This window comes from Pogona vitticeps, chromosome 3 (assembly GCF_051106095.1).
Source record: "Pogona vitticeps strain Pit_001003342236 chromosome 3, PviZW2.1, whole genome shotgun sequence".
Lineage (NCBI taxonomy): Eukaryota > Metazoa > Chordata > Lepidosauria > Squamata > Agamidae > Pogona > Pogona vitticeps.
Window position 1 is genome coordinate 108,212,080 of NC_135785.1, and position 26,629 is coordinate 108,238,708.

The 26,629-nt window shown below is 40.5% G+C and overlaps 1 protein-coding gene across 5 annotated transcripts in view; it reads right to left on the reverse strand.

Annotated features, from left to right (window-relative positions):
* CSGALNACT2 (chondroitin sulfate N-acetylgalactosaminyltransferase 2) overlaps positions 1–26,629 on the reverse strand; it is a 47,336-nt gene that overhangs the window by 12,634 nt on the left and 8,073 nt on the right. For 3 of the 5 annotated variants that reach the window (XM_020802281.3, XM_020802280.3, XM_020802285.3), the window contains exons 2-5: positions 14,233–15,511; positions 4,452–4,668; positions 3,200–3,301; positions 1,412–1,590 (exon numbers count right to left, since the gene is read on the reverse strand). In XM_020802281.3, coding sequence (XP_020657940.1) covers positions 1,412–1,590; positions 3,200–3,301; positions 4,452–4,668; positions 14,233–14,890 — 1,156 coding nt within the window. In that variant the 5' untranslated portion in view covers positions 14,891–15,511. The remainder of the gene's footprint in view (positions 1–1,411; positions 1,591–3,199; positions 3,302–4,451; positions 4,669–14,232; positions 15,512–26,629) is intronic. The other 2 variants (XR_013543865.1, XR_002301345.3) reach the window with 1 other exon arrangement.

Consider the following 26,629-nt stretch of genomic DNA (forward strand, 5'->3'; position numbering starts at 1 on the left):
AGAGTCCCAGGGTGCCCTCAGAAGAAGGGACTGGGCTGGTAAACCACTTCTGAGTACAGTAGTGCCTCACTTGACGATAATCCATTCCAGCAAAACCGCTGTACAACGAAATCGTTGTCAAGCGAAAGTAAAAAAAACCATTAGAATGCATTAAAAACTGGTTAATGCGTTCTAATGGGCGAAATACCTCATTGTCCAGCGAAGATCCTCCATAGAGCGGCCATTTTCTGGTGCCTGTTAAGCGACAAATCCGTCCTAAACACAGTCGGGAGCCATTATGCACAGCGGGCGGCCATTTTGAAACCCGACCATCAGCTGTTTTTAGATCGTCCTAATGCGAAGAATTGGTTCCTGAAGCAGGGAACCGATCATCGTGAAGCGAAAATTGCCCTTTGAAACATCGTTTTGCGATTGCAAAAGAGATCGCAAAAACCCCATCTTAAAGCGGATTCATCGTGGAGCGGGATAATTGTCAAGCAGGGCACCGCTGTACTCTCTACCTGGAAAACCCTGAAAAGGGTTGCCAAGAATTGAATTGAGAGAAGCTGATGATGATGATGATTTTACCAAACATGATAATCAGAGGCAATTGGGTCCAAGAAGCACCCTTGGTTATAGTATTATATGACATGCTTAAAAAAACCTGTTCCACAAAGGCAGGCTATTAATTCGCGGCCCAATCTAGATCACAGAGATTCTGTGAGAATGGAACTGTGGCAGGAGAAAACACAACAAAACCAACTACTCCCTCATTAAAATTCAATAGTGGCTATCAATAGTTCGATAACTGTTTTCAACATAACTCTGTGAGACATGAAAGCACATTTTATTTCTGATGACAAATCCAGCAATTTGTGACAAGTCAGTACTTTCTTTCATCTATACAAAATTAGGGCAACAATTTATCCATCCTGTCCACAAATAAAAAAACAACAAATTTGGTTAGTGTTTTTATTAGACCACCAAAATATCAGTTTTAAAACAAGTTTTTGAGTTTGCCTGAAAAGTCCTAAAGGACTTGAAACCCTAACCCTTTTAATGATATTCCGCTGGCCTGAGGAAAATATTACCTAGGGATAGGATATAATTTCAGTACACGCTACCCTCTACCTCTGCCATACTCAAGTGTCTGGTCTTGAGCAGGTAATTTGTCTCTCACATGCCCCAGCGCAATCTCTGCAGTAGTGGCAGCCCAAATGCCCCAGGGAATTGGCACATAGAGCAGATTAACCTCTAGCATCAATCGTGTGCATCTCCACATGGGAGGTCCTGCTCAGCTGTCATGGATGCCAGCAGGGCCAGAGCCGATATAAGGAGCAAGGAACTGCTTGCATCAAGGGGAAAGAGTTGGTGGAATCTCCTTTTTTCTTTTTTTTTCCCCTTTGAAGTACCGGCTACTCTGGCTGCCTACCTGGCTCAGCATTCAAACGGCAGCTATTTAGGAACTCAGCTGTAAAATAAATATCAACATCACAGAAGAACATCAAGACTTCGCCCTTCTCCCAGGCTCGGGCTCCCACATCGAGTCCTCGGCCACGATTGAATTCCTCGTTCAAAGAAACGAGAGTATAATTGTGGAAGTTAACTTCTCTACAACAGGAAGAAGAGAGAAGGAGAAGAGGGCATTAGGTTTTCAGTTCATAACATTCCAGCTTGGTAGAATGTGTGTTGCAAGCATATGCACAATCTGAACCTAATATCTCTTATGGAGGGGTTTTGCCATTATAGAGGCTGCATTTTGGAAATGCTCTAAACCAGATTCAGTCTGATGGAGAAGGAACCAGGTGCCAAAGAAAGTTTGCACTGAAACCACTCAGGATAGACTGTCAACATGCTGGTGGCAGCTCGGCTCTTTCTTTAAGATGCTACATTGGATTTACTGGTTTATGCCAATCCAAGCTGCACAAAATTACACAAGTGAACTATTTAGGTTCAGCATGCTACTGGGAGTTCATTTTTCTTCCAGACCGAGTGTTTTAAGAGAAACAACAGAACACTGCTCACCATTAAATTCTGGACTAATACAAGGAACGTTAGTGACATTCCCTCTCAACTTCTTCCGGTATTTATTATTCTCCTCTTTTTTGTATTTAAAGACTTTCACCAGTGAGACACATATTCAAGTTGAACAGAAAAATGCCAATTTACATACATCACCGTAGGCATCTTTTAAGGAAAACTCAAAAGCTGCATTAAGTGCATCAAGAACTGAATGAAGGAATGACATCCTCAGAGACGCTTAATGCACACACAACCATTTCTCCCTAAAACATGATTGGAACCATGCAGATGAGTACCCCATGTCAACTACTTAAAATCTAGTATCCAGGCCACCATATCCTCACTGTGAAATGCTTTCCCCAGGAAGCCCTGCCTGGTTTCATTACTGTTGGTGTTTCATCACTGGGTAACAACACAGCTTTCGTGGAAAGCTTTGAATGATGGTTAACTGCCATCATTAACTGTGATGGCAGTTAACTGTGGAACAACCTGCCCATTGAGACCCACCTGGCACCCTCGCTGGATGGGTTCAAACGAGCATTGAAGACTTGGCTCTTCTGCCATGCTTTCCCTGAGTATTAGGGTTTTTTGAGATCTCAGCCTCCCTTTTACCATCCTTTTTGCCATCCTTTTCATCATCCTTTTTACCACCTGTTTTAATGCATCCTACTGGTTATTATATTTGTTGAATGTATGTATTATTTTATTTTTTTATCCTGTTTTGATATTGTACTGTTTATCTTGTTGTTAGCTGCCCAGAGTGGCCTGGTTGCCAGATGGTGCAGGGTATAAATCCAATAAATAAATAAATAAATAAACAATTTTTCTTTTTCTTTTTTGCACCATTGTCCAAACCAATTCCATTTTGCTGGTTGTTGTTTTTTTTTAAAAAAAATGAGATTCTACTTAATCTAATTTCATATTACTTTTGTATGGTTTTCAGCCTTCAGCTTCCTCATAAGAGAAAGGTAGAGTATACATAAACATTTTTAGAATAAAATAAATAAAAATAAAATAAATACAGTAAAATAGACCTTAGTTACATGCTCGATAAAAGCATGTAAGTGGTAACATTTGATAAGTTATTGCCTGTCTCACTCAGTGGGAATCCAAACCTAAGAAAAACATCCCAACATTATGTATGAATGGTATCCTTTTATTTTTACCAGATCATTATGCCTATACTTTATCAACTCACCGAGCTACTGATTCTAAGATGCTCTTGACTTCTGAAAGCCCTTCATGCCCAAAATATACTACAGTGAGATGAATCCGCTTGTCCTGATTAATGCATACCTCCCTGAAAGAGTAAAACAACAGGACCTGATTACTGCAATTCCTCAGCATGTCTCTCAACCAAGAGTTTTGCATTTACAGTAGAACCCCACTATCTGTGGGATCAGTGTCTGCTGATTTATCTGGTGCCTGAAATACTAAATAAAAATACCTCAGAAATGTGTATTTATATGTATTTCCATGGTGTTTTTACCAGAACTGGCCAGTAGAGGGACCAAGAGACCATGTAAATTACAACGTTCTGTGTTGTTCAGCATGGGGGGACTTGGAACCAATCCCCCACAGATACTATAGTTCTACTGTAAAAGTAGCAAATATCAGACAAGATAAATGTGTACTGTTTAGAAATACATGCACCTCTTGCAACCTAGAATCAATTTGAATAATTAACCAGTTATTTTTACTAGATTTAATTACAATACAAAGAACTCCAACCCTCAATTTGTCCATTTTTTTTGTCCATCACTGTCCCTTGAGACAGTTCAAACTACTGTCTTGATCAATGAGATTGTATTTTAGATATCAATGGCTTTTTGGCTAAGATCAAGTGTAGTATCTGAGATTTGAATTGCATCTTATACAGTGGTGCCTCGCTTAATGAGCGCACCGTTTAATGACGAATTTGCATAGCGATCTATTTTTTTAGATCGCTAATGCAATCGCATTGCGATGTTCTGAACAGGCAAAACATAGCATTGTGATGTTTTTTTAAACAGCTGATCGGCAGTTCCAAAATGGCCGCCGGGTGCCCAAAATGGCCGCCACAAGTGTTTTCGCGCCCTGCCCTCGCTTACCGAGGGCGCGAAAATGGCGGCGCTATGGAGGAACATCGCTGAACGGTGAGTTTGGAAGCCATAGGAGCACATTAAACCAAGTTTAATGCGTTCCTATGGCTTTTTCCGTTCCGTTTAGCGATGTTTCTGCATAGCGACGATTAATCCGGAACGGATTAACGTCGCTATGCGGGGCACCACTGTACATTTTTTTTTCAGCTGACAAGAAGATCCTCCAAATAAGTTGGAAATGTCAGTATGCTATTAGATTATTATGTATGAGATGTTTAGCTGGGGTAATTGCTTCGTTAAAAGATTCATTGTATCTTTTGGAAGAAGCCCACACCAGCTAACGCAGCACCTAGTATCTGATGCACTTACCTGAAATTTTGCATGAACTGTGCAAACACTTCCGTTCTTCCAGCAAGGGGAACAATAATATTTATTATTGACCTGGAGATGTCAACAGTTTCACTCTTCACTTTCATCAAGGGTCCAAATGGACGAAACAGTGTGACATGCCTGTATTCCATATCCTCCGCCTTCTTGTAGAACAATTCATACTGTGTCCCTTTGTCTCTCTCAGTGCGGTAATAACCTTAAGAACAATTTACAAGAGGAACGGATTTGAGTCACAGATTTGAAACTCAGTGACAGTGCTTCACAAATGACTATACATTCTGAGCAACATGTCAAGATTCAATTTAGCCTTCAGCCAAATTTTACTTCAAAACAAATTGGGGACAAGAAACGAAAGACCTCTGATAGAGCACATTCCTCAGTGTTTATAAGGTCCCAGATTCACTCCCTGGCATTTCTCCTCAAAGGTTTTCAGGTACTAAAATAGGAAAAGACCTCAGCCCAACCCTCTGTATGCTACTGCATGGAACCCTAATCTGAATTTGCACGGCAGCTCTGAAGCTACTCCTCCAGTAGGAATACAAATTGAAACTTTATGCCCCACCAAAAGATCAGCCAAACTGCTTCTTGTAGACTCTGCTCAGGAACCTGCTCAAATTGAAAGTCAGGCACATTCCTTCAGTATCTATTGCAGATTTTTACTGACAGATTAAGGTGATTAATAGGTCAAGTCCTACACTAAGCAGGAGATGCTATGGCTCAGCTGTGTTAAGCCACAACTAATCCCCTTCAAGATGATCAATATTTTAAAGTGAGTTTACTGACTTTCATATAATTAAGCCCATGTCACTGTAAAATTTTAACTCACACCTTCATCAAATGAAGCTTTCAAGGAAGCTTTCAGCCTAATTCATATTTCCAAATAAAACTATTTAGGTGGTAATCATTTATTTAGTAACTGTAACTTTCCTATGGGGAAAGACTGAAAGAATGGGGCATGTATGGCCTTGAAAAAATAAGACTTAAGGGAGTTACAATAGCACTTTTCAAAAAAAAAATTCAAATACATGAAAAGCAATCAAACAGAGGAAGGGCAAGATCTGTTTTCTATCAACCCAGAAAGCAGGACATATAATAATGGGCTTGAGCTACAGAAAGTTCAGATTTAGGCTGAATATCAGGAAAATTGTCGTAACTGTTAAAGCAATATGACAACAGAATCCATTACTTCGGGAGGTGGTGAGCTTGAGGCATTCAAGAGAACATTAGACAACCTTCTGCCAGATCTGCTTTGATTTGGATTCCTGCATTAAGCAGGGGGTTGGACTCAATGGCCTTATAAGCCCTTTCCAACTCCATTATTCTATGATTCTATGGTTTCCGATATCTCTTGGCGGGGGGGAAATCATCACTTTTTAGAGGTACTTAAAGCTTACTGTACAGATTTGACTTGATGTTCTAGGAGAAGAAAAGAGCAACATCATTCATTTTTTAGGTAGTTGCCATTCCTTAATTCAATCTACAAGCATTCAGAAGCCTGGCCAAGGGTGATAGATTGGGCAATTATGGGCAACAGATTTGCATTGCCTCACATCAACAACATTATTTGGGACATCATTGAAAGAAGTAGTAGGAAACCATTTCCTAAAGTCAGAAACCACCCACTGCAAGGAGGTAGATAATTCCTTCTCTTTCAGTTTGCTTGATGGATGTATTGGTAAATCAACTGTGGTAGATCTAACTGAAAACTATAGTCCTTCACAGAAACTGTTCACAGGCTGTCCAGATGGAGCCTTCTGACTCCAGTATTGATCTAAATGGAAGAAGTAGGAAGATTATTCTCAGGGAATTGTTTTGTGCAGTGGTGTGGAAAACTACCTCCTCAAATTCTCCTATTTGTGGGTGGCGAAGATGTGGAGACTGCTTCTCTGCAAATGTTCTCCAGAGGGAAGAGAAATTCTCTGACAGTTTCGCAGACTTGGGGAAGCTCATCATTCGCAATGAAAGCCCAGACCCCATGCTGTACCTTCTACAAATGCCTTGAATGTAGTGTCATCCTAGGGCTTTGGAGTTGGGATGGAAATAAGGATTGAAAGACACTTCTGACATAGATAATTTTAAACAGTTATCTATAATTTACTTGTAGGAAAAAGTAACAAAGTAGGAAAAACCACTGGGCTAGTCAGGTATAATCTAAACCAAATCCCTTATGAATACACAGTGGAAGTGAAGAACAGATTTAAGGAACTAGATTTGATGGACAGAGTGCCTGAACAACTTTGGATAGAGGTTCGTAAGACTGTACAGGAGGCAGCAACAAAAACCATCCCAAAGAAAAGGAAATGCAAGAAAGCCAAGTGGCTGTCCAACGAGGCCTTACAAAGAGCAGAAAAGAGAAGGCAAACAAAATGCAAGGGAGATAAGGAAAGTTACAGAATGCAGACTTCCAAATAATAGCAAGGAGCGACAAGAGGGCCTCGATATGCAGATGATACCACTCTGATGGCAGAAAGTGAGGATGAATTAAAGAACCTCTTAATGAGGGTGAAAGAGGAGAGCGCAAAAATGGTCTGAAGCTCAACTTCACAAAAACTAAGATCATGGCCACTGGTCCCATCACATCCTGGCAAATAGATGTGGAAGATATGGAGGCAGTGACAGATTCTACTTTCTTGGGCTCCATGATCACTGCAGATGGTGACAACTGCCACGAAATTAACAGACGCCTGCTTCTTGGCAGGAAAGTGATGACAAACCTAGACAGCATCTTAAAAAGCAGAGACATCACCTTGCCGACAAAGGTCCGCGTAGTCAAAGCTACGGTTTTTCCAGTAGCGATATATGGAAGTGAGAGCTGGACCATAAAGAAGGCTGACTGCCAAAGAATTGATGCTTTTGAATTGTGGTGCTGGAGGAGACTCTTGAGAGTTCCCTGGACTGCAAAGAGAACAAACCTATCCATTCTAAAGGAAATCAACCCTGAGTGCTCACTGGAAGGACAGATCCTGAAGCTGAGGCTCTAATACTTTGGCCATCTCATGAGAAGAGAAATCTCCCTGGAAAAGACCTTGATGTTGGAAAAATGTGAGGGCAAGAGGAGAAGGGGACAACAGAGGATGAGATGGTTGGACAGTGTCATCGAAACTACCAACATGAATTTAGCCAAACTCTGGGAGGCAATGGAAGACAGGAGGGCCTGGTGTGCTCTAGTCCAGTGGCTCTTAACCTTTGTTACTCGGATGTTTTTGAACTGCAACTCCCAGAAACCCCAGTCAGCACAGTTGGTGGTGAAGGCTTCTGGGAGTTGCAGTCCAAAACTCCTGAGTAACCCAAGGTTAAGAACCAGTGCTCTAGTCCATGGGGTCACAAAGAGTCGGAGACAACTTAACGACTAAACAACAACAAATAATTTACTTGAAAGCTGCAAACCTTAGGATGAATTCCCACAGAAATCAGTGGCACATTATCATTGAAATGTGCATCAAATGAAACTGAACAAGAGTACCCAGAGATGCTTCAGAGTTCATAGTTCTCCAACCCTACTTGGATTTCTACAACTTTATCAGAACCTAAAAATTTCAAAGCCTTGTTGAGAAACTCAGCAATATGTTGTGGACTAGGTTAACATTTCAGGGTTTTTTTTTTAAAAAAATCTCAGATGTCTTGGAACGAGTTGTATTCACGTTTTTAAACAGATGTTTCCACGTAGGTCATCTCCAGATTTTATATTAAACAGGCATTTGGAACAAATAGCCCAGTATGGAAATACGGTAAGTATAGTGCCAACTATAGCTCACGTCTTAGCAACTGAGCTTGCAGTTTGGCTCGGCTGCAGATTTATAAATCCTCTTGTCATGGGATCTCTCTCAGAGCTAGCCGTGCATTTCTTTCATTAGCTGCTAATCCAACAGTACAAAGATTTTACTTTTACTACCAACATTGCTTAGTGTCTAATTAGCTTGCCGCAAACACCCTATCCTTCTGCAGTGATGAAGGAAAGGATAATTTAAAAGCAATCAGTGTTTTCTGACTTCCCTGATTTTTAAGATGTAACATTGCCTTTTCAAGATAAAAGATGGCCAAGGATACTTAAGAGGAATTATTTCTAGAAAAATACATTTGAAGTTGGCTGAATAGCTCGGTGACTTAGGTATCTGGCTGCAGAGCCAAATGCTGAGAGCTCAATTCCCCACTTGGTCTCCTCGGAGAACAGCCAGCCTGTGGGGCTTTGAGCAAACTGCACAGTCCCTGGAGCGCCTCCAATAGAAGAGAATAGAAAGCTAACTTTTGTGTATATACCTAGAAAATCCTGAAAAGGGTCACCATAAGTCAGAATTGACTTAATGATACATCATTATCATTAAAAACAATTTGAAGGAGATAAACTAGAGAAATGAACAGAATTCCTTAATCATCCTAATTTGTTTTCTGTTATAGCTCTGTAATACATATCTTTTCTTAGAAGAAAGTGGAGATAGACTGCATGTTCCTTCACAATGTATGTTCTTATTTGATAATGGACCAAATCCTATTGGATATTTTGTATAAGCAGCATCATGGACATTGCTGCAGCTAACTGATAAGGTTTGGGGGTCTTGTATCAGGTACACACTCAGGTATGCTATAAGGCACATGAGTGAGATTGAGAATTACCTCATCAATTAGCTTTAGCAACTTCCACAATTCCTCTTGCAAGAATATAAATATGCAGCAGCATTTTTGCCAATGCATACTCAGCAAACTCCATCGTTTACATCATTCTGATTTTTCCATATAATCTGAATACAACATTTGAAGTTTATTAGTCAGTACACTTCCCATAGCACACATAGCACAACATCACTTCACAGTAGCCATGCAAACATCTGTTCAAAAACATCAGAATTTTAGCAGTGTGCAAAAGTCTATTAAGAACTACCAGAGGTATGCTTTAAAACAACAACAAATGCTTAGCAACAGTAATATTTCTGGTACACCATGATTTGGTGTACAAGGTTTGAGCTGTAGTCCAACAGCAGAGCTAATCAAGTATTAAACAAGTATCAGCCATGACTCCAGAAGGAGACTAGCAGATAAAACAGCAAATAAGAGAGAAAACTAAACAGCTGCCTTTCACAGTTCATTTACAACGCACTGTAAAGATTCACATTCCTTCTTGTATGTAAGCAAGCTATCAGGGGAAAGGGGTTTATGGCGCAGCAACAGCAAAGTCATCCTAGTTGAAATCCTGTTGCCCAGCTCAGTATCAGCAGCAAATCACTGCTGATTAAAGACAATTTTATTTATAGTTTAAAACATTTCTACACCACCTTTCTCCTTAAGGAGGACCCAATGCAGGTTACATGATTCAAAGACAGTATTTAAAGGTGGTGGTGGTGGGAATAAGAGAGAGAGAACATTAAGTATGCAAATACTAAAATTGCTCAGATGAACACCACAGTAAAAGATGGTGAACAGAAACAACATCAAAATATATTCAAAGCAGTAAGGCACAAGAATCCATGTAAGAAGCCCACTGAGGCAGCCCTAGTCACTCAGGGAAAATCTGGCAGAAGAGAAAGGTCTTTGCCTGCTTATAGAAAGATAGCAAAGATGAAGCCTTCTGGGGTGCGTGCAACTCATACAGAGTGTGACAAAGCTGCATGTACCTCTAAATCCCAAAAGGAATCTTTAATCAGCAGTAATTTGCTGCTGCTATCTATCCTCACTATTGTGCATGTGGAGCTGCACAAGAGGATTTCAGCCGTTATGTGTGAACACCATAAATTCACAGCTGACCAGGAAGTGACACTCTTGTACAGCAGTGCCACTGGAAGAGTCAGCCGGGCGGGGTGTGTGTGTGTGTGTGTGTGTGCGCGCTTATCTAGCCTTTTTCTTTCACACAATCAGTTTTGTATCCTTGCCATATACTAATATCTTAGTAGCCAATGTACTGATTTATGGGCATTCTGTGAAATCTTGAAGTGATCGGATTCAACAAGAATTTTTTTTTTTAAAAAAGAGAAAACATGCAAGTGAGCATCCCACATTAACAATGTTCTCAATCTGTATAGAAACATACTAGCTGAGGAGAGACAAGGAATATGTGGCTCTTTAAACAAAACATGATTCATAATTTGAATCACATTCTAGGTATTGTACACTTATTTCTCATTCTTTCTTCCTTGAGCAAACATTGTTAGGAGCATTTTGATGTCTGGTCCTGAGTTTACATGACATTATTTCTTCCAGAAACTTTCCAGCTGGGTAACAATCTGATGCAGCAAAAACAAGAGTGAGTCTTGGGTCATCTTAAGGACTACAAAGTTTTGTTTGAAAATAAGTTTTGTAGAATACAGCCCACTGCATCAATTGACTTTGGAAAGAGCTTTGCTTTTAAAGTTTAGCACATTTGCTGACTCGTCCATTAATACTAAAATAGTGAAGTGAGGGTCGAATCAGACAGAGATTTGGCCCACATGGTCTGCTCTGGTGATGGGCTGGTTCACTTTCCCCAATAACCATGTGACATACAGGCCACTGTGAACCAGTCTGTCTCTGAACTCTGCCTGCCCAGACCTTTTGGGTCCCCATCAGAAGCTAGTGGGTTTTTTGTTTTGTTTTGTTTTGTTTTGATACAGGAAGGACTGTTCCATTACAGTTCCATTCTGGCATATGTGATTGTTAGGATCACACAAGGAAGCAGATATTTTAAGCTGTCCCTTTGCTGAAACCACTTGATAATATACGTATAAGGAAATTGAAAACTTCCTCCTGCTCCCCTAGGAAGGGGGAGAAAGAGGAATCAAAGGATTGGGTTTTTTTCCCCAAAGCCCTAAAGTAGTGATGATGTGATATGCCACTTAGGAAAAAGAAAAGTGAAAGCTTCCTCTCTCCTCCACAGGGGAGCTGGGGGAAGCTTTCAATTCCCATCAATTGTGAAGTGGCTTAACAACAGAGGACAATTCATGAAGGAACAGGGATGTAGCTTTTGTTGTTGTTGTTTTTTATTTAAAGGGAAAGAAGACCTAAGCAGTGTCATTTGAGGTGCAGAGTGATTGACACTTGCATATGGAAGCAAGGATTGCCACAAATAATGTACTACACCTCAAAGTGGCCGTGTTTAGCATGACCCATCCTAATCCAGGATGTAATAAATTGTCTTTGTAATCAAACCCTCAGTTTACAGTTATGAAGAATAAAATTATAAACTGAGTGAAGTAATAAAACATTTTGCAATAAAAATGTTCAAATATTCTGTCCCCATGGGGCTGGACTGTCCAATCACCATTTTACCGCTGACACGAGCTCGGCAGAGCCTTCCTATCGCACCGTTGTCCGCAATCGATTGCCCACTCCTGGCAGGAGGCGGGATGACAAGCCTCCTTGCCAGGTCGCAGAGCAACTAAACCATTGCAGACATCGGCGCAATAGGAAGGCTCTGCCGAGCTTGTGTCAGCGGTAAAATGGTGATTGGACAGTGGACCCTCGTCATTTCCACCTGTGGGGGGATATTCATATTCGTATACAAATACGAATATCCCCATCTCTACTTCTGATACATTTTACAATGACTATGATCTACTGGGAGCTCAATTTGGAAAAGAGGAGTAAAAATGTGGGATGTGGGATTCAAAAGACAGCTGAATATTTTGAATAAAATGCTATTTAAAATGTGTGTTTTTGAAAATGCAACTTCCACACTGGCCAAATCCGTATAATATAATTACGACTCTTCATACATCAAGGATAAACACATAGAACAGCTTTCCACAGGCTTTTTAAACTAGCAACTAAGAGCGGGAAGGTTTTTCCCCAAGCCAGCTAAGAAAACAATGCATTTATTGATGCAAACCAGAGACAGTCCAACTGGGCTACATTTTTATTAAGTGACTGAAAACACAAAAGGAACAAAATTATGAAGAGGGGAAGATTTAGTCATCGGCTGCTTTACTTGCTTAATTCTGACCAAAAAAATTCTGTTAGTTGGCCAAAACAGTTAGTCAATGTTATTTCCTCAGCCATATAAAACGACACATTTAACGACCAAAAATAACTTGCAAAAACTTACTCTCACATTACTGTGGCCAACTATCCTTAATGATGTATTGCTCAAAGCTGTTTTCCTGTAAGTGTTGCAGAATGATTCAACAACATCTCTACTCCAAGTTTGAAGACACCTAGCCGTATGCTTATAGTGCACTGAAGGCTTTGCTCTTTAGAGAACTACATTAATAATCACACAAAGTCCTTACAAGGAGGGTCTTCCATACAAGAATAAAGTACAATCATACCATACTTCGATTCCTGACATTTTTAGCTTACTGTATACTGGTTTCAAAACACAAATGTGAGCTGCCAATGTGGGATCATTAATAAAAATTCCAAACCACTCTAATAATATTTCCACAAACTACGTTACACTTCACTCCTCCTATTCAGAAGCCTATACAGGCTGCGGCCCATGGCAGCACTGAAGGCAGCTTGTGATTGTAAAGCTACGTGATTTGCTCTTAAACTGGGGAGAGGGACAGAATGCCAGGCAAATGGAGTTGTTGAGTTTTGACAAATCTGATTGAATGTAGCACCAACGGGGGGAAATTATCTCCAACCTATGCTCAAAATGTACCTTGTTTACTAAATCAGATCTGAAAATACTGAAGCGGTAGGTAAAATGCTGACAACCCTACTTTTACATCAAATGCAGCTCACTAGCCACCTATGGTAGTGTGCCACATAATGAGCACAATACCTCTCCTCTCTCCTTGAAATCTTAGGTGTGCTGAAGAACAAATTTCATGAACCTCAAGGGGACCATCTCATTACTGCAGTCATAAGTCCCAACACAAGCTCATTACAACACTGAATCTTCCTACTCCAGGTTAGGTCCTATGTCAGATTTTAGTGTGGTTTTCGTTGCAGAGGTAGCAAAGAATGACAACATAAAGCCAATAAAGTATCAGCCCAACGACATGTTTATGACAACTTTTCACCACTGAAAATCTATGTAATAGCTGTTCTGAGGAAATACAGAAATTTAGGCAGGGACTAGTTCTAAAATATACTGAAGTCGGAATGCTGATTTACTGTTTTGTGCACTGAAACAAAACTCTTAGGTGGAATCACTCAAATCCACATCATTTTAATTAGGGAATTCAGATTTAGAAAAACGACAATGCTCTGGTTCTAAATGCACATAGATTTTCCCTGAACATGATTCTTTCTTCTTTGTAAAAACAAAGATATGATAAAAATCTAATGGAGACTGCCAGTAACTGTCTCTCGCCTTGCCAGGTAATTGAGAAAATTTCTGTTTCTGTTTGTGAGTAGTCAATAAAACTGTCATAAAAAGAATAAATACTCTAGGTGAAGAACTGGGATATATTTATACTTATCAGGATAGAAAAACAGTGAGTATTAAACTCTGGAGTATCTACCACTGAGACTGTTCAATCTTTGAGGTGTGAACCATAGATGAGTAAGTACATTTATGTTTTTTTCAGAAAGCTAACTGTCTGTTTCATTATGCCTATGATGCAAGTATCACACAAGTTAAAAAGAAAGCAGGTGTGCTCATACAGTAAACCACAGTCAGAGCCATATGTAGGTAGAGAAAATGAGGAGTTCGCATTTCTAAAACCAGGTTTCAGCGTTCAGCCTGACTTTGACTGAAGGCTGACAGCCACTAATATAAACTATTTTAGTTTTATCTGTCATTATTTTCATAAAGGCAGCACAAGCCTTCTATGGTCTATTTTTCACCAAATTCTGATCTATTTTGCATGAAGTGCCTTCATGCAAGCAAACATTTCAGATGTAGTACCTTCTATGAAATCATTTTCATTGTAAAGCTGTCTCTCTCCTATTCCATCATCTTCATCTTGACCATCTTCGTCATCTGGATTATTTATTACCTCTAGGCCAGCCTCAATTACTTCCACCAATTCATCTCGCTTGTCTTTTCTAACAGGTTTCTCCTCCGGATGTCGTGTAAGGCCCATCTCCAGCTGGAACACTTTCATGGAGGTAAAGCTCTCAAAAGGAATGACTCCATATTCACTAGGCAGTTTGGCCCCCATACTGACTTCAGCTTTGTCTATTTGAGAATGTAGATATTCTAGGAGATCATTGGGTGCTTGTTCTTTCGTGCCTTGGTAGCCCATGCTGTTGACTTTGGGGCTTTTCTTTTCCTGTAACAATTTCAACTTGTCACTCATCTCCTGAAGCTCCTGCTTTAACTGGGCAATCTGTCGCTTGAGGCTCATCGCCCTGGTTTGGTAATGCTCTTCCTGCTCCTGCAGGAGGGCTTGGTAGTGTTCCTTACCAAAATTCTCCCCTAACACGCCAGGAAGTGATCCATTGCTATCGGTTTGTGGAGCACATTCAAGAAGGTACATGATCAGCAGCAAACTCAACAGTAAAGCAAGTCCAATCAAAAGCCATCGAGTCCTGGCTTGAAACATTAAGCCTCTTCTAGGCATTCTTGGAACACTTTCGCTCAACTCCAGCTGAAGCAGCTGATATTTTTGGCCATGCTTTGCTAGTAGTAGCTGAAGGAAGCCATAGTTTTAAAGCAGAACTAAAACAAATTTCTGAACTGTTACATCCATGTGTCTATGTTTATGTGCATGCCCCCACATGTGCACATTGAGTGGGATTCTTTCAAGAGCTCTCTTGTTCAAGCAACTGTTGTCGTTCTCTGTCCCAAATCCCAGTACTATTACCACATCCATTACTACAAGCAAGTACAGTCTAAACTGTCAGGTACTGTCCCAAATGTATCCAAAGCAGTTTGTTTAAACACATCTGGAAGTTACAAACAATTCATTATGATGTTGCTTTCCACAGCCAACCAGCGGAAAATGCACTGACTTCTGAGAAATATAAAATGAAAAGGTTTTCAGCTTTTGGATGCTATTATAGGCATGGGCCATTTTCTGACTCATAGGCATCAGCAGAAGCCACAAAAGCCATCAGTATCTCAGCAAGAGTAATTTTCACTGGGCAGCTTGGTTGTGTGATACTTTCCTCTGACATTTGCGCTTCTCTTTCTCACCCTTCCTGGAAGTATGTGATCCGAGTCAGCAAAATTAAGAAAGACCCTAAAATTAAAAGGAAATTACATTTGGTTAGTACTACAAAGCAACCAGACATCTGGAAAGCAGATAAAAGCTAGTTTTAATATCTTAAAAATGTACACATGATGAATGACGAATTTTATTCTTTGTGCTGATCCAGGACAGGGGACGGTTGTAAAGTCTCAGTTCTTTCTACTGGGTTATGCATCAGTGATTTCTCTCTTATAGAAATGTCTGAAATAGGTTCATCCAAACAGCTAAATAAAATAAAACCAGCTTTTTCAACCTCTCAATTAGGCAGCCAGACTCTTTTTCCCTGCATTTTTGGAAAACACTATAGCCCGTATTCTATAAAATAACACATGCATTAAGAAGTTACTGAATTTAGCTTCTACTTCCAGTTATACTTTCTATGGTCTTGCAGGATTGTCTATCCTCTTTTTTGGAGGAAAAAAATGGTTTTTGCAGCACATCCATAAATCAATTCAGAGAGAGAGAGAGAGAGAGAGAGAGAGAGAAAGAGAAAGAGAGAGGGGAAGAGGGAGAGAGAGAAAAGTAGTAAGTGCTATAAATTATGAGGCACCATCTCAACTTGCAGGAGAGATGAAGAGTCCCACACTCCACCCCCAGATGGTCCAGCCCCCAGACTAGAAAATACCAACCCAACAATCATTGGTCTCACTGGGGTGTTGACAAGAGGAGAAGAAAGTTTGGCCATGAGTAATGTAGGAAGCAGCTAGGACAGAACTTGTACACAAATTAATAGCAGGGAGACAGGTTGCCCTAAGAGCCAGAATGCCATTCATCATGGGCCGAAAGGGCCCGAAATGACTAGGCACAATTCAAAACTAACAAGTTGAACAATAGTATATACTTTGGAATGAGACTACCCTTCCAACACTCTTCCAGCTCCTGACTGGGGAAGGTTGCTAAAGATCACAGCACATAACAATACACTCTAATGTTTACACAAGATCACAGCACATAACAATACACTCTAATGTTTACACTGACATTCAGTGCAATAATTCATGTCAAAAGTAGTTTGACCACCAGTCACCTATGTGCACCTGCAAATCTAACGATAACTCTTAGAGTTATGTCTTAGAATTGGAGTCATCCCCTACCCCATGCTATGTTTGCTAAGGCTTACGGAAATATGCCATCAATTCTCTGACCAGGATGGAACATTCTTTTAAAAGCAGACATCGGTTCTTGATATATTGTAAGCAGTGACAAATGTGAAAGAATATGTGCTCGTGATAACAGTTTCCATAAGAGTGTCTCAAAATGAAGGCAGCTGGCTCAGTCACATCAACAAATAAGGAGGAAGTCTTTTGGAAAGCCAACAGCTCTTACAGTGTCCATATAAAACCATAAAACTCTCAAAATGTTTTGCCTTAGAACATGGATAGCCTGCAACAATATACTAATAATGGGAAAACCAACCTCCCTCTCAGCAACTATGAAGAATACAGATAAATTCAAAACAGCATATAAGTTTAGAGGTGGGTGGTTATCAGTGGATAATGTCATAGCCTAATCAAGTCTCAGAGCTTTGACCCTACAAGCTCTGCCTCCATATATATACACTATAGACCAGGGATCTCAAACATGCGGCCCGGGGGCCATTTGCGGCCCGCTAGATGATAGTTTGTGGCCCCCGCCTTGCCTCCCCCCCGAAGCGCCCTCGTGTCCTCTGCTGTCAAGAGTCAAAAAAAGCGTTGCCTTGCTCACCGGCTCTCTCCCAAGACAGTGCCTCTTGCACCCTCCATAACTGCAGCCTGCCAGCCAGCCTGCCTGTCTGCCGGCTAGCAGACTGCATTTCCGATGGAGGGTGCAAGGGGCGCTGTCTTGGGAGAGAGCCGGTGAGCAAGGTGCACTGTCAGCCCTTTTCCCCCGGGCATCCAAGCCGCCGCTGAGTGATGCCTGAGAGTGCCTCCAAGCCGCCAACAGCAGCTGCCACCGCTGCCGCCTCTTCCAGGGAAGTGCCTCTCTGGCCCTCTTTCTCTCTCGGCACCCCTAACACCAGCCCAGCCAGCAGTTGCCTCACCACCCGGTGGTGCTTCCTCCTCCTTGTCCTGCTTCAGTCACCTCAGCTCTGGAGGCTGCCTGGGCTCGCCTCACAAAGTTTGCTCCTCTGTCGTGGTGGGGGTAGCTGCTGCTGCTGAGTGTGCCTTTTTTGAGGGGCCCCCTCAGAGGAAGGTTGCCAGAGCTCCGTGTGTGTGTGTGTGTGTGTGTGTGTGTGTGTGTGTGTGTGTACTTCACACACACACGTGCACCTGTGGGGGGCCCCGGGGGGCCTACCCCATTCCGTTTCTCCTTTGGCAAGGCGATTCTGTGAGGGTTTTTTTTTTTAATTTTATGTTGTGCCCTCCTCCCCTCCACTAGGCGGTCACCGGTGCTCCCTCCCTTTTCCGCTTCTTCGTCCTGCTGCTGCTGCTGGTGGTAGTGAAGGAGCCGGAGGGTGTCGTGGCCGGCGATGAGGGCTCACACGCCCCTCCTCCTCGTCCTCCTCCTTGGAGCCCCATTCAGGCTAAGGAAACTCCCGGGCGGCTTCCTTGGGCTCTTGCTCTGCTTGGCAGAAAATCTGATGTGGCCCAGCCTCACCCAGACTCTACCTCCAGCGGCCCTCAGGTAAATTGAGTTTGAGACCCCTGGAGCAGACCTTTGGTCTAGATGGGCGGGGCAGAAGCCTAATAAATAAATAAATAAATAAATAAATAAATAAATAAATAAATAAATAAATAAATAAATAAATAAATAAATAAATAAATAAATAAATAAAAATACATACATACATACATACATACATACATACATGCATACATACATACAGCTAGTCACATGAGATGTTTCAGGAAAACATAGTATTGTTTAATCAGAACCTGATAACATGAGAAAATGAAATGTGGGAAATATTATGGATTTAGGGCAGGCTGATTTGTATTTTTCCTGTTGATCACATGACACAATGGAAATGTGAATTAACCCGGAGTCCTATAGACCCAATCCATAGTTTTTCCTCCCCTCCAGAGACCCTTCTATTTTCTATGGGTCGAATCCTTTCACTTCAGTTGAAAGTATACAATCACTAAGGTTGAGCCAAGGCAGAAGGGAAAGCTCAATTGAGCTTGTGCATACAACAGATAAACCGGTGCTTTGGCAAAGCACCTTCCCCCTCGCCTCTTGATTCACACTCACACAGCACACTTTTAAAAGGAGCAAAGAATCCTAGGGTTCGTTTGGCAAGAGTTTCTTTTTTTAAAAACTAACAACTACATGAGGAAACTGAAGTAGCAAGCCTTATACTGTTTGACAGGCAGTTCTTTATAATGGCAGCACCTGCTGGGCTACACACAGAACAGAAAGGAAAGGGGAAGTAGGGGTAGGCTCTCTCTTGCTTTCTGTGGGGCCACTTAAGTCACACAGACCCAAATTCCCTGGTATGACTTCACAGCAAGTGAATTTGCATTTCCCTGTGTAGTTCCACCCTCAGTCACTTCAAAGCCAACACATTTTACCTTTGACAAGCATCCTTTTGTCCCCAAGGAGAGGGAAGGCAGCCACAGGCTAACAAGATGAATATCCAGGAAAAGAATTACAAAGCATAATCATTTAGAATCAAGATGGCCAAGTAGCAGGTCACAGGCTACATTCAATACCAAAAGCAAATTTCAACCACAGTACAGTATGCTGCAGCATTTCTTCGCATTCACGTCAAATAACATATTAACCCTGTCTGATGTGCACTCTGGAAGGGTCAGAAGACTAATGCCAAATAATGTCTTTATACCACTGAAGCACTGATACAAAGGAACTGCCCCAAGAAAGACATTCAGCATAGTCAATTTCAGCACATTTCTCTACAGTATTTGCATTAAAGCAACACCAGAGAGAGGAAAACACTACCTGGTTGTGAAAATACAGGTCTCAACTGTGTTCATGTGGCCCTCGGCCAGATGGGTGGTATAAAAATTAATTAATTAATTAACTGAAGCTAGCAAAGGAACAAAATCCTTTTACAACATCTTTGAACTGCTAAGGTAATTTTCAAAACAGAAAATGAGACTCAAATAAAAGAGACAAAAGAAGACAGTAGTTTAAACCCTGGCTTGATGGCATTCTGAGAAGACATTCAATTTCTTTATGGTTATTAACAAACCTCAAACTTCAGGTCATAAACATTATTAGTGAAAAAGTATTCCCCCCCCCAAAAAAACCCTAAAAATCAGGGCCAATATTTTTATCAGATGAACACATTATCACCAGCAAAACCTTCAGTCTCCGAGTTCCCCCAGATAATTTTATCAGGCTGGGTAATACAGAACCTGGGCTATCTGGAGAAACAGAGAAGTTCCAGAGTTATGCCAGCCACATATAAAAACTGCACAATTTAAAGTCAAACTAAAGTCCCAAGATAGAAACTAAGATTTAAATAGTGTGAAGTGTACCGTCATCAGGTTTTGCCTCTGTAGATGTAGCCTTGATTACCTTGTCCATCGCTCCTGTCACTACAACCCTTATCTGACTCTACAGGGATGAGAAAGGACAACTAGAGTCCAAAGAATATAACGTACAATTATTTTCAAGTCACAAATTCCAGCGAGAGGCAGCTATTTTCTCAATGGAAGTGGAAAATCATTTTTAACATGACACTGGCAGCAGAAAAACTACTCAGTGGTATACCGTAAATATAGTCATTTATCATCTGAACCACAATCAAATTTCTGATTGATTGAAATAACTGGTGTAATGAACAGTATACTTAAAGAAAAATGTGTATGCCCTATAATCTGATTGTCTAAACACAAACTTATTCTTCTGTAGTTTCTTAAAAAGGAAGTGAAACAAATTTATTGTGGATAGAAGCTTATTTTGAGGACAACCAACAACCAAGATTGACTCTCTTCTCCTAGCTCTGTGTAAGCGGCTAGCACAGCATAATAGTCCAAAGAGCCTAATATGACACCAGCAATTCTGTTTAAATGCAAATTGTGCTGAGCAAAGGTACCAGGTTGGAATGCTGGTAAAGCAACCGGTCACATACCGTTCGTTCACTGAGGTCTATTAATAGTTCCCAACCTTGGGTCCCCAGATGGACTACAACTCCCAGAATTCCTGGTCAGCACAGCTAGTGGTGAAGGCTTTTGGGAGCTGTAGTCCAAGAACATTGGGGTACCCAAGATTGGGAACCAATGTAGTAGGAACTCAGACAATGTTGAGGCATGATATTGATGCTTGAAGAATTGGCCTGCTGCCCACCTAGCTCAATTGCCTCAAAAATAGTTTCCTCCCCATCTAAAAATGTTGCTGTGACATTTCTGAAAAAGAAAAACTATCTGCAGTCTGACCTTGTTGTTCTAAGATAAAAGTAAAAACATAACAGGTCAGTTAATCATTCACATTCAAGGAAACCTGACTTAAGAGTGTTAAGATATTTTTAAACTTTGTTTCAAAGCAATGGAACAAAATGGCATAAATTTCCAACTTGATGAACACATATTTCCTGCTCTAACAAAGCTAACATATTTAAAATACTTGACCATTATTATTTGACCTTACTAGACTGGCCAACCTTAAATGGTATAACTCTTACTTTATGTAATGTTTAAATAGGGCTTCAGAAGTAGGGATAAGTCAAGTATTTCTTTGGAAGAGGAGAGGACTGTGGAGTGTGGAAAAACACCAGGGTAGAAATTAACAGGAGACATGTTGCCCCAGACAACTTAACAGGCTCTGTCCTAGTCTCAATTCCTTGACACCTCGTGTTAAATTTAACCCAACATACACAGACTTATGAGAGATAAGTGCCACTTCCACAAGATAACAAGAAAAAATTAAAGAAAAAATAAAAGCCACATATTTATGACTAAGACAACTAATTACAATAAAACCACATTCCCACCAGTATTATGGATTGAGAACAGCCAACCTTCCAGAAGATGTTGTTTCCTCATCACCATTGGCAAAACTGGCTACGGATAATAAACAATGCAGCACAATAATACCTGAAATGCCACACAGCTGCCTCCACTGCTCTAAAGCAAAAAAGAAAAGAAACAAGAAACTTGGTAGTTTGACTAGGTTTTTTTAAAACAACAGACCTAATCATACATAGTCTTTGATATGTTGAATTTAATTTCCCGGAACTACTGTAGGGATGTGACTTTGATTTAAGTCTATAAAATGGTCCTTTGAATGACTGTGCTGTGGTTATCTAAGTCATTTTTACTCTTATCACCCTTTTATTGTTGCTTCAATCATCACTGTCATATCAGCTACACATTTCCAAAGAAGCAGCCATGTTAATTTAGCTCAGTATGCTGGCAGAGGAAAAGAGGAGAAAGTAGTAGTCTTTAAAGTGTTGCAATATTTTGCCTAACAGTTTTATTTTAGTGTGAGCGTCCATCCATTAAAATCTACACAATGTCGAAAGACGTGGATTTTGATTCACGAAAGTTGGCATTGAAATAAAATCTTTTAGTCTTTAAGTGTTGCATTATTTTGCTTTTTTGCTTTTTCCTATCTGCTCCCCTCTACTTTTGTCAACATATGCACACAACCAAAGCCCTGTAAAGGGTGACCATAAACTGGAATAAATGACAATTAAGTATTATTTATTACTATGATCCGGTGCAATGTAAGAATGTGAGTAATTATACTTTCAAAAGATGTATTTCCACAATTAAAAATATAATTTCCCTTCGTTCTTCCATTTAAAGCAGGGTTGGCAATTTGTGGCCCCGCAAATGTTATTACATTTTGTTATTTTCCCCGGTCACTGCAACAGCAAGGGTTTTGGCAGCCGTTTTGCTTCCTCCACAATGCTCTCTTCATGGTGTTCTTTTAAGGGCACTGTAGAAGTGGTGGCAGAGAGGCAGCCACCAAAAGGAAAACAAATATGAATGGTGGAGAAATACTGGAGAATTCTGCAAAATAATTTTGTTTCTATTTCTAGTGACTCAAGATTAGTGACTACTGTGATGAGATGTGTTTTTATGGGTAAGCCTGTCTCAATAGAATCCATTTTAAATTAGGATTTCTGTGTAGTTTCTGAAATGAGCCACAGCGGCTATCTCTTATCTAGTTACTAAGGAGAAACATTCCTGGTAGCCAAAGCATTTCTGTAGCTCTCGTGGGAATATGGGGCGTGACCTGTCCAGAAGTTTCTTGCCCTTGGGAACTCTGGGAAGAAGAAGCGACGGAGGAGAAGAGAAAGTGGAGTGTGTTCCATCATGGATTACAAATAGTTTCCTCTGCCATGGACTGAGGGGAAACACCTGGATTGCATCTACATCAGCTTGTGAACCCAGGACACGTGAGATGGACTGTGTTACTCTTTATATTAATTAGCATAGTTTCATTTCTTTATTTTTCTAGCTGGAGTGGGGGAGGAAGTATCTGTGCCTTGTATTGAAAATGTACCAACTAAACATTTGGTTTCTTTACTTTAACAACTTTTATTAATAAAACAGTAATGATTGATTTCTATCTGGAAGCATTGTTTCTTGTTCAGACTAGCTGAGGAATATTAATTGGCCTTATGTGTTCGCTACCAAAGATCTCTAGAGCCCAGATTAATCTGAGTACATCTCATGGTTATGTCTGTGTTGGCTATTTGGAGTGTGGCTTTTGGAGAAGAAGGAATAGACAAGACCCGGCTGAGATCCCCTGGGCTCTACTCAGCAGTACTGTGGTTTGTCTGTCTTTCGTATCCATCCCATTCTCCGGAACCCCCCGAAAGTCTCCTTGGAGATATGGGCGGTGTTCTCGCATGGCGGCAGCGTGGAACGGAACGCGTGCTTTAGTGTGATTTATGGTGTTTGCTTCTCCAGGACTTCTCGATCATAACATGGGAACATTAAATATTCTTACAATACAGCTCCTTCTCTCTACGTTTTTAATGAACATGAAATAGGACAGTGCTGTGTCTAGCTCCAAAAAAATTTGAGAAGCTATTCCATAATCTACCTTCTGATTTCCGTAACATAAAATATGAAAATGTTCCAATTCCCTCTAAAAGTGAATTAAATTTTACCACCTCTTTCTCAAGGTCATTTAAAACTTCTTGTAGTTATACATTCTGGCTTACCATAACACTGTAAAAGGGCCAAGGGGACTGAATTTGTTTGTTTGTTTTCCACAACTCATCATCTCTCTACAGCTTCCTTGACAGCTCATACATTTCTTGGAAGAAAAGGCCTATGAAAGAAACTGCCTTCTGACATGTTTTCCTGAACTTTAATTGAACTGTGGGAAGCTGGAGGAGTTGTTTGCACAATGACCATGAAGAGCCATACACACCACTTTCAGACAGAACATAATTGGAAGTATTTTCCAAGGAAATTTCTCTGCCGCTGTCAAATTGCTTGAGAATGGCTGAAATGCTCACAGGAATTATTCTGATCACAGCACTAAGTTTTGCCCAACTGGACAATATAGGTAAAGGTAAAGGTTCCCCTTGACATTTTAGTCCAGTTGTGTCCGACTCTAGGGGGCGGTGCTCATCCCTGTTTCCAAGCCGTAGAGCCAGCATTTGTCCGAAGACAGTTACTGTTGTCACTAAATAAGATCAAAATTGTGGATTTTTTGCCCTCCCACCTCAAGTAAGACTAAAGTTTAGTGGAACATATCTGACTTCGAAATATGTATTCCAGAAGACAATTTCTGAGCAAAATGGCAACATCTGGATGTTGGATGTATAAGTAACTGCTTGAGTTACTCATACTCAAGAGCTACATTTTTAACGGAAAGGTTTAAATAGCAGTTCCCTTTCATTTATGAGTACTGTAGGTGTGTTTTCCTTAACTAGTCGAGGGCAGTACTTTTGGGAGCTACTTGACTGCTTTGTTTATTTATACAGTGGCTTTCAAAAAATACAACTATTTTCTTCAGTGAAGACAGACTTTTGTTGCCCAGAACTGCTGTCTGGATTCCCATGTTTCAAAAAGTATGAAAACTCGCTAAAGAAAAAAAAATTCTGTTTAAAGCAAGAGAACAGCCGCTCATTCCATAAGGGACACTTAAACACATGTATTAGCACTCCATTCATTCTCCTACCATTCTCTGTTGAACAACAAAGAAATTATGTGTAGGAAATTTAGCAAGCAGGTCCCAGTATACCAAGCAAGAGTATAAACACACATGGTACATCTGCATGGAAAAATATCACAAGAGAAATCTTCCATAACAAATGTTCTGAAAGATTACATCTGCATCACATTAGATTATTTTTATATTCCCATAACATGATCTTGTAAGAGTGGGAAATAAGTTTCATATTTTTCTACCATATTTTTAGTTCAAAAGAACTTTTCAGCATGATACCGCAGTTGAAAAGACAAAAGGCTTTACACATCGGAATCCTAGTCACAACAATTTATTTATGAGCTGCCTTTCTCCCCAAAGCCTTTCCCATAACATTGTCAGATCATGTATTTGATGAAATCGTGACCAGGTTACAATGTCCTGCGTATTGTGGAAATTGTTTTTACACAATCTGCACAACATGACTCATAAACAGACAAAGCATCCACTCAATTCTTGCCTTGCACTCAGTTATTCTAAAAGCAGCTTTACAAGTTATTTTATTTCTAACACACAACTCATCATCACTCTGTAGCTTCCCTGAATGTCCACACTTTCTGATCTGATTTTAATCAAATTTTGGGGAGCTGGAAGGAGCAAATACTTCTCTTTTAAGAAGATGCCATGGCAATTCTGTTCCGACAAGTGCTCAAAGTAGGAGGGAATTTCATCTACTTATTTTAAACAGAACCACCCTCACACAGTATGCTGGTATTGCAAAACATTGATCTAAGTTAGGGCTGCAGAGACATAAATATGTAAAGATGGCTTTCTCTTCCTTCAATAAGTGAAATCTTTGATGGCAATTCCCAAACTTCTGTTGCTAGATGCTATTGGATGTCTGTTCCCAGAATTTCCTGACCCCTGGCCATTCTGGTTGGGGCTTTTCATTGCTGGACACCATTTATATCCGGGGAGCCGAGTGTGAAGAACCATTGGTTTAGATGTTACAGGAAGAAACTGCTGACTGTCCAAGGCTCAGCCTGCCTGCTGCTGCCTCTCCCAGTTTCCCCCCAAAAATTCTAGTCTGGGCAAAACTAGGAGATGGTAATAGCCGATGTTCCTTTCAACAACATGCAGTGAGCAACATACACTTAGCACTAACTACAACAATATACCAAAGGACCTTCCCTGTACTTAAAGCATCTGTTAACATTTTGCATCAACTGAAAGATTATGCATAGACAATGAACTGCTGGATAGTTCAGTATCTGGCTGCAGAGCCAGAGGTTGGGAGATCAATTCCCCACTATTCCCCTTTAACAGGGGCTGGATTAAATGATCTATAGAGTCCCTTCCAGCTCTGCAGTTCCAAGGTGATGACGATGAATATGCCTCCAAAATATAACTATGCGTTATTACAAACAGCATACCGTCCCTGCTTCAATCAGCAAAGGCTTTTGAGCCAGAAGGTTATGTGTATCAAAGTGGTTGCATTTCTTGCCCTGCCCTGCTTGTAATTATGCCTATTCTAATTACCTGGAAGTTGTTTTTTAAAATTAATTCACTCATGGTTTTCACTTACTAAATAGTAACTCTTCATGGTACTGATTGATCTGACTGTAACCAAAATATGAATGTGCTAAATGAAGTTTTTTTGCAAATATGGACATCCCCATAGAGAATGGTCGACAGATTGGTTTAATATGAAATAACACTTCTTTCTTCTGTCTCACTTTCAGCACTGGCTGAACTTCAGATGCCCTAAAACTTCTCTCTGCTTCCATACCACACATATGAGCCATGAATCACCTTATTCTGATGACAGCAAACTCACTACTTTGTTGATAGACTCATACAAGAAAAGCACTGCTAGCATTGAGCAATGTTGTTGCATCCTGCACCATGTACAGCCATAGCCACCATTCTCAAAGTAAAACAGCAAAATTCCCCCTTTTTTACTGGCTGACATATTAGGATCAATGACTCATACAGAAGCACAGGGGCTAGCACAACGGCATAGCCTTCTTATTCTTCCAATAATTTGAAAGAAACCATTATGCAGTATATGCCCAAGAGAACCAAGGAAATACACCATGTATTCTCGAAGGC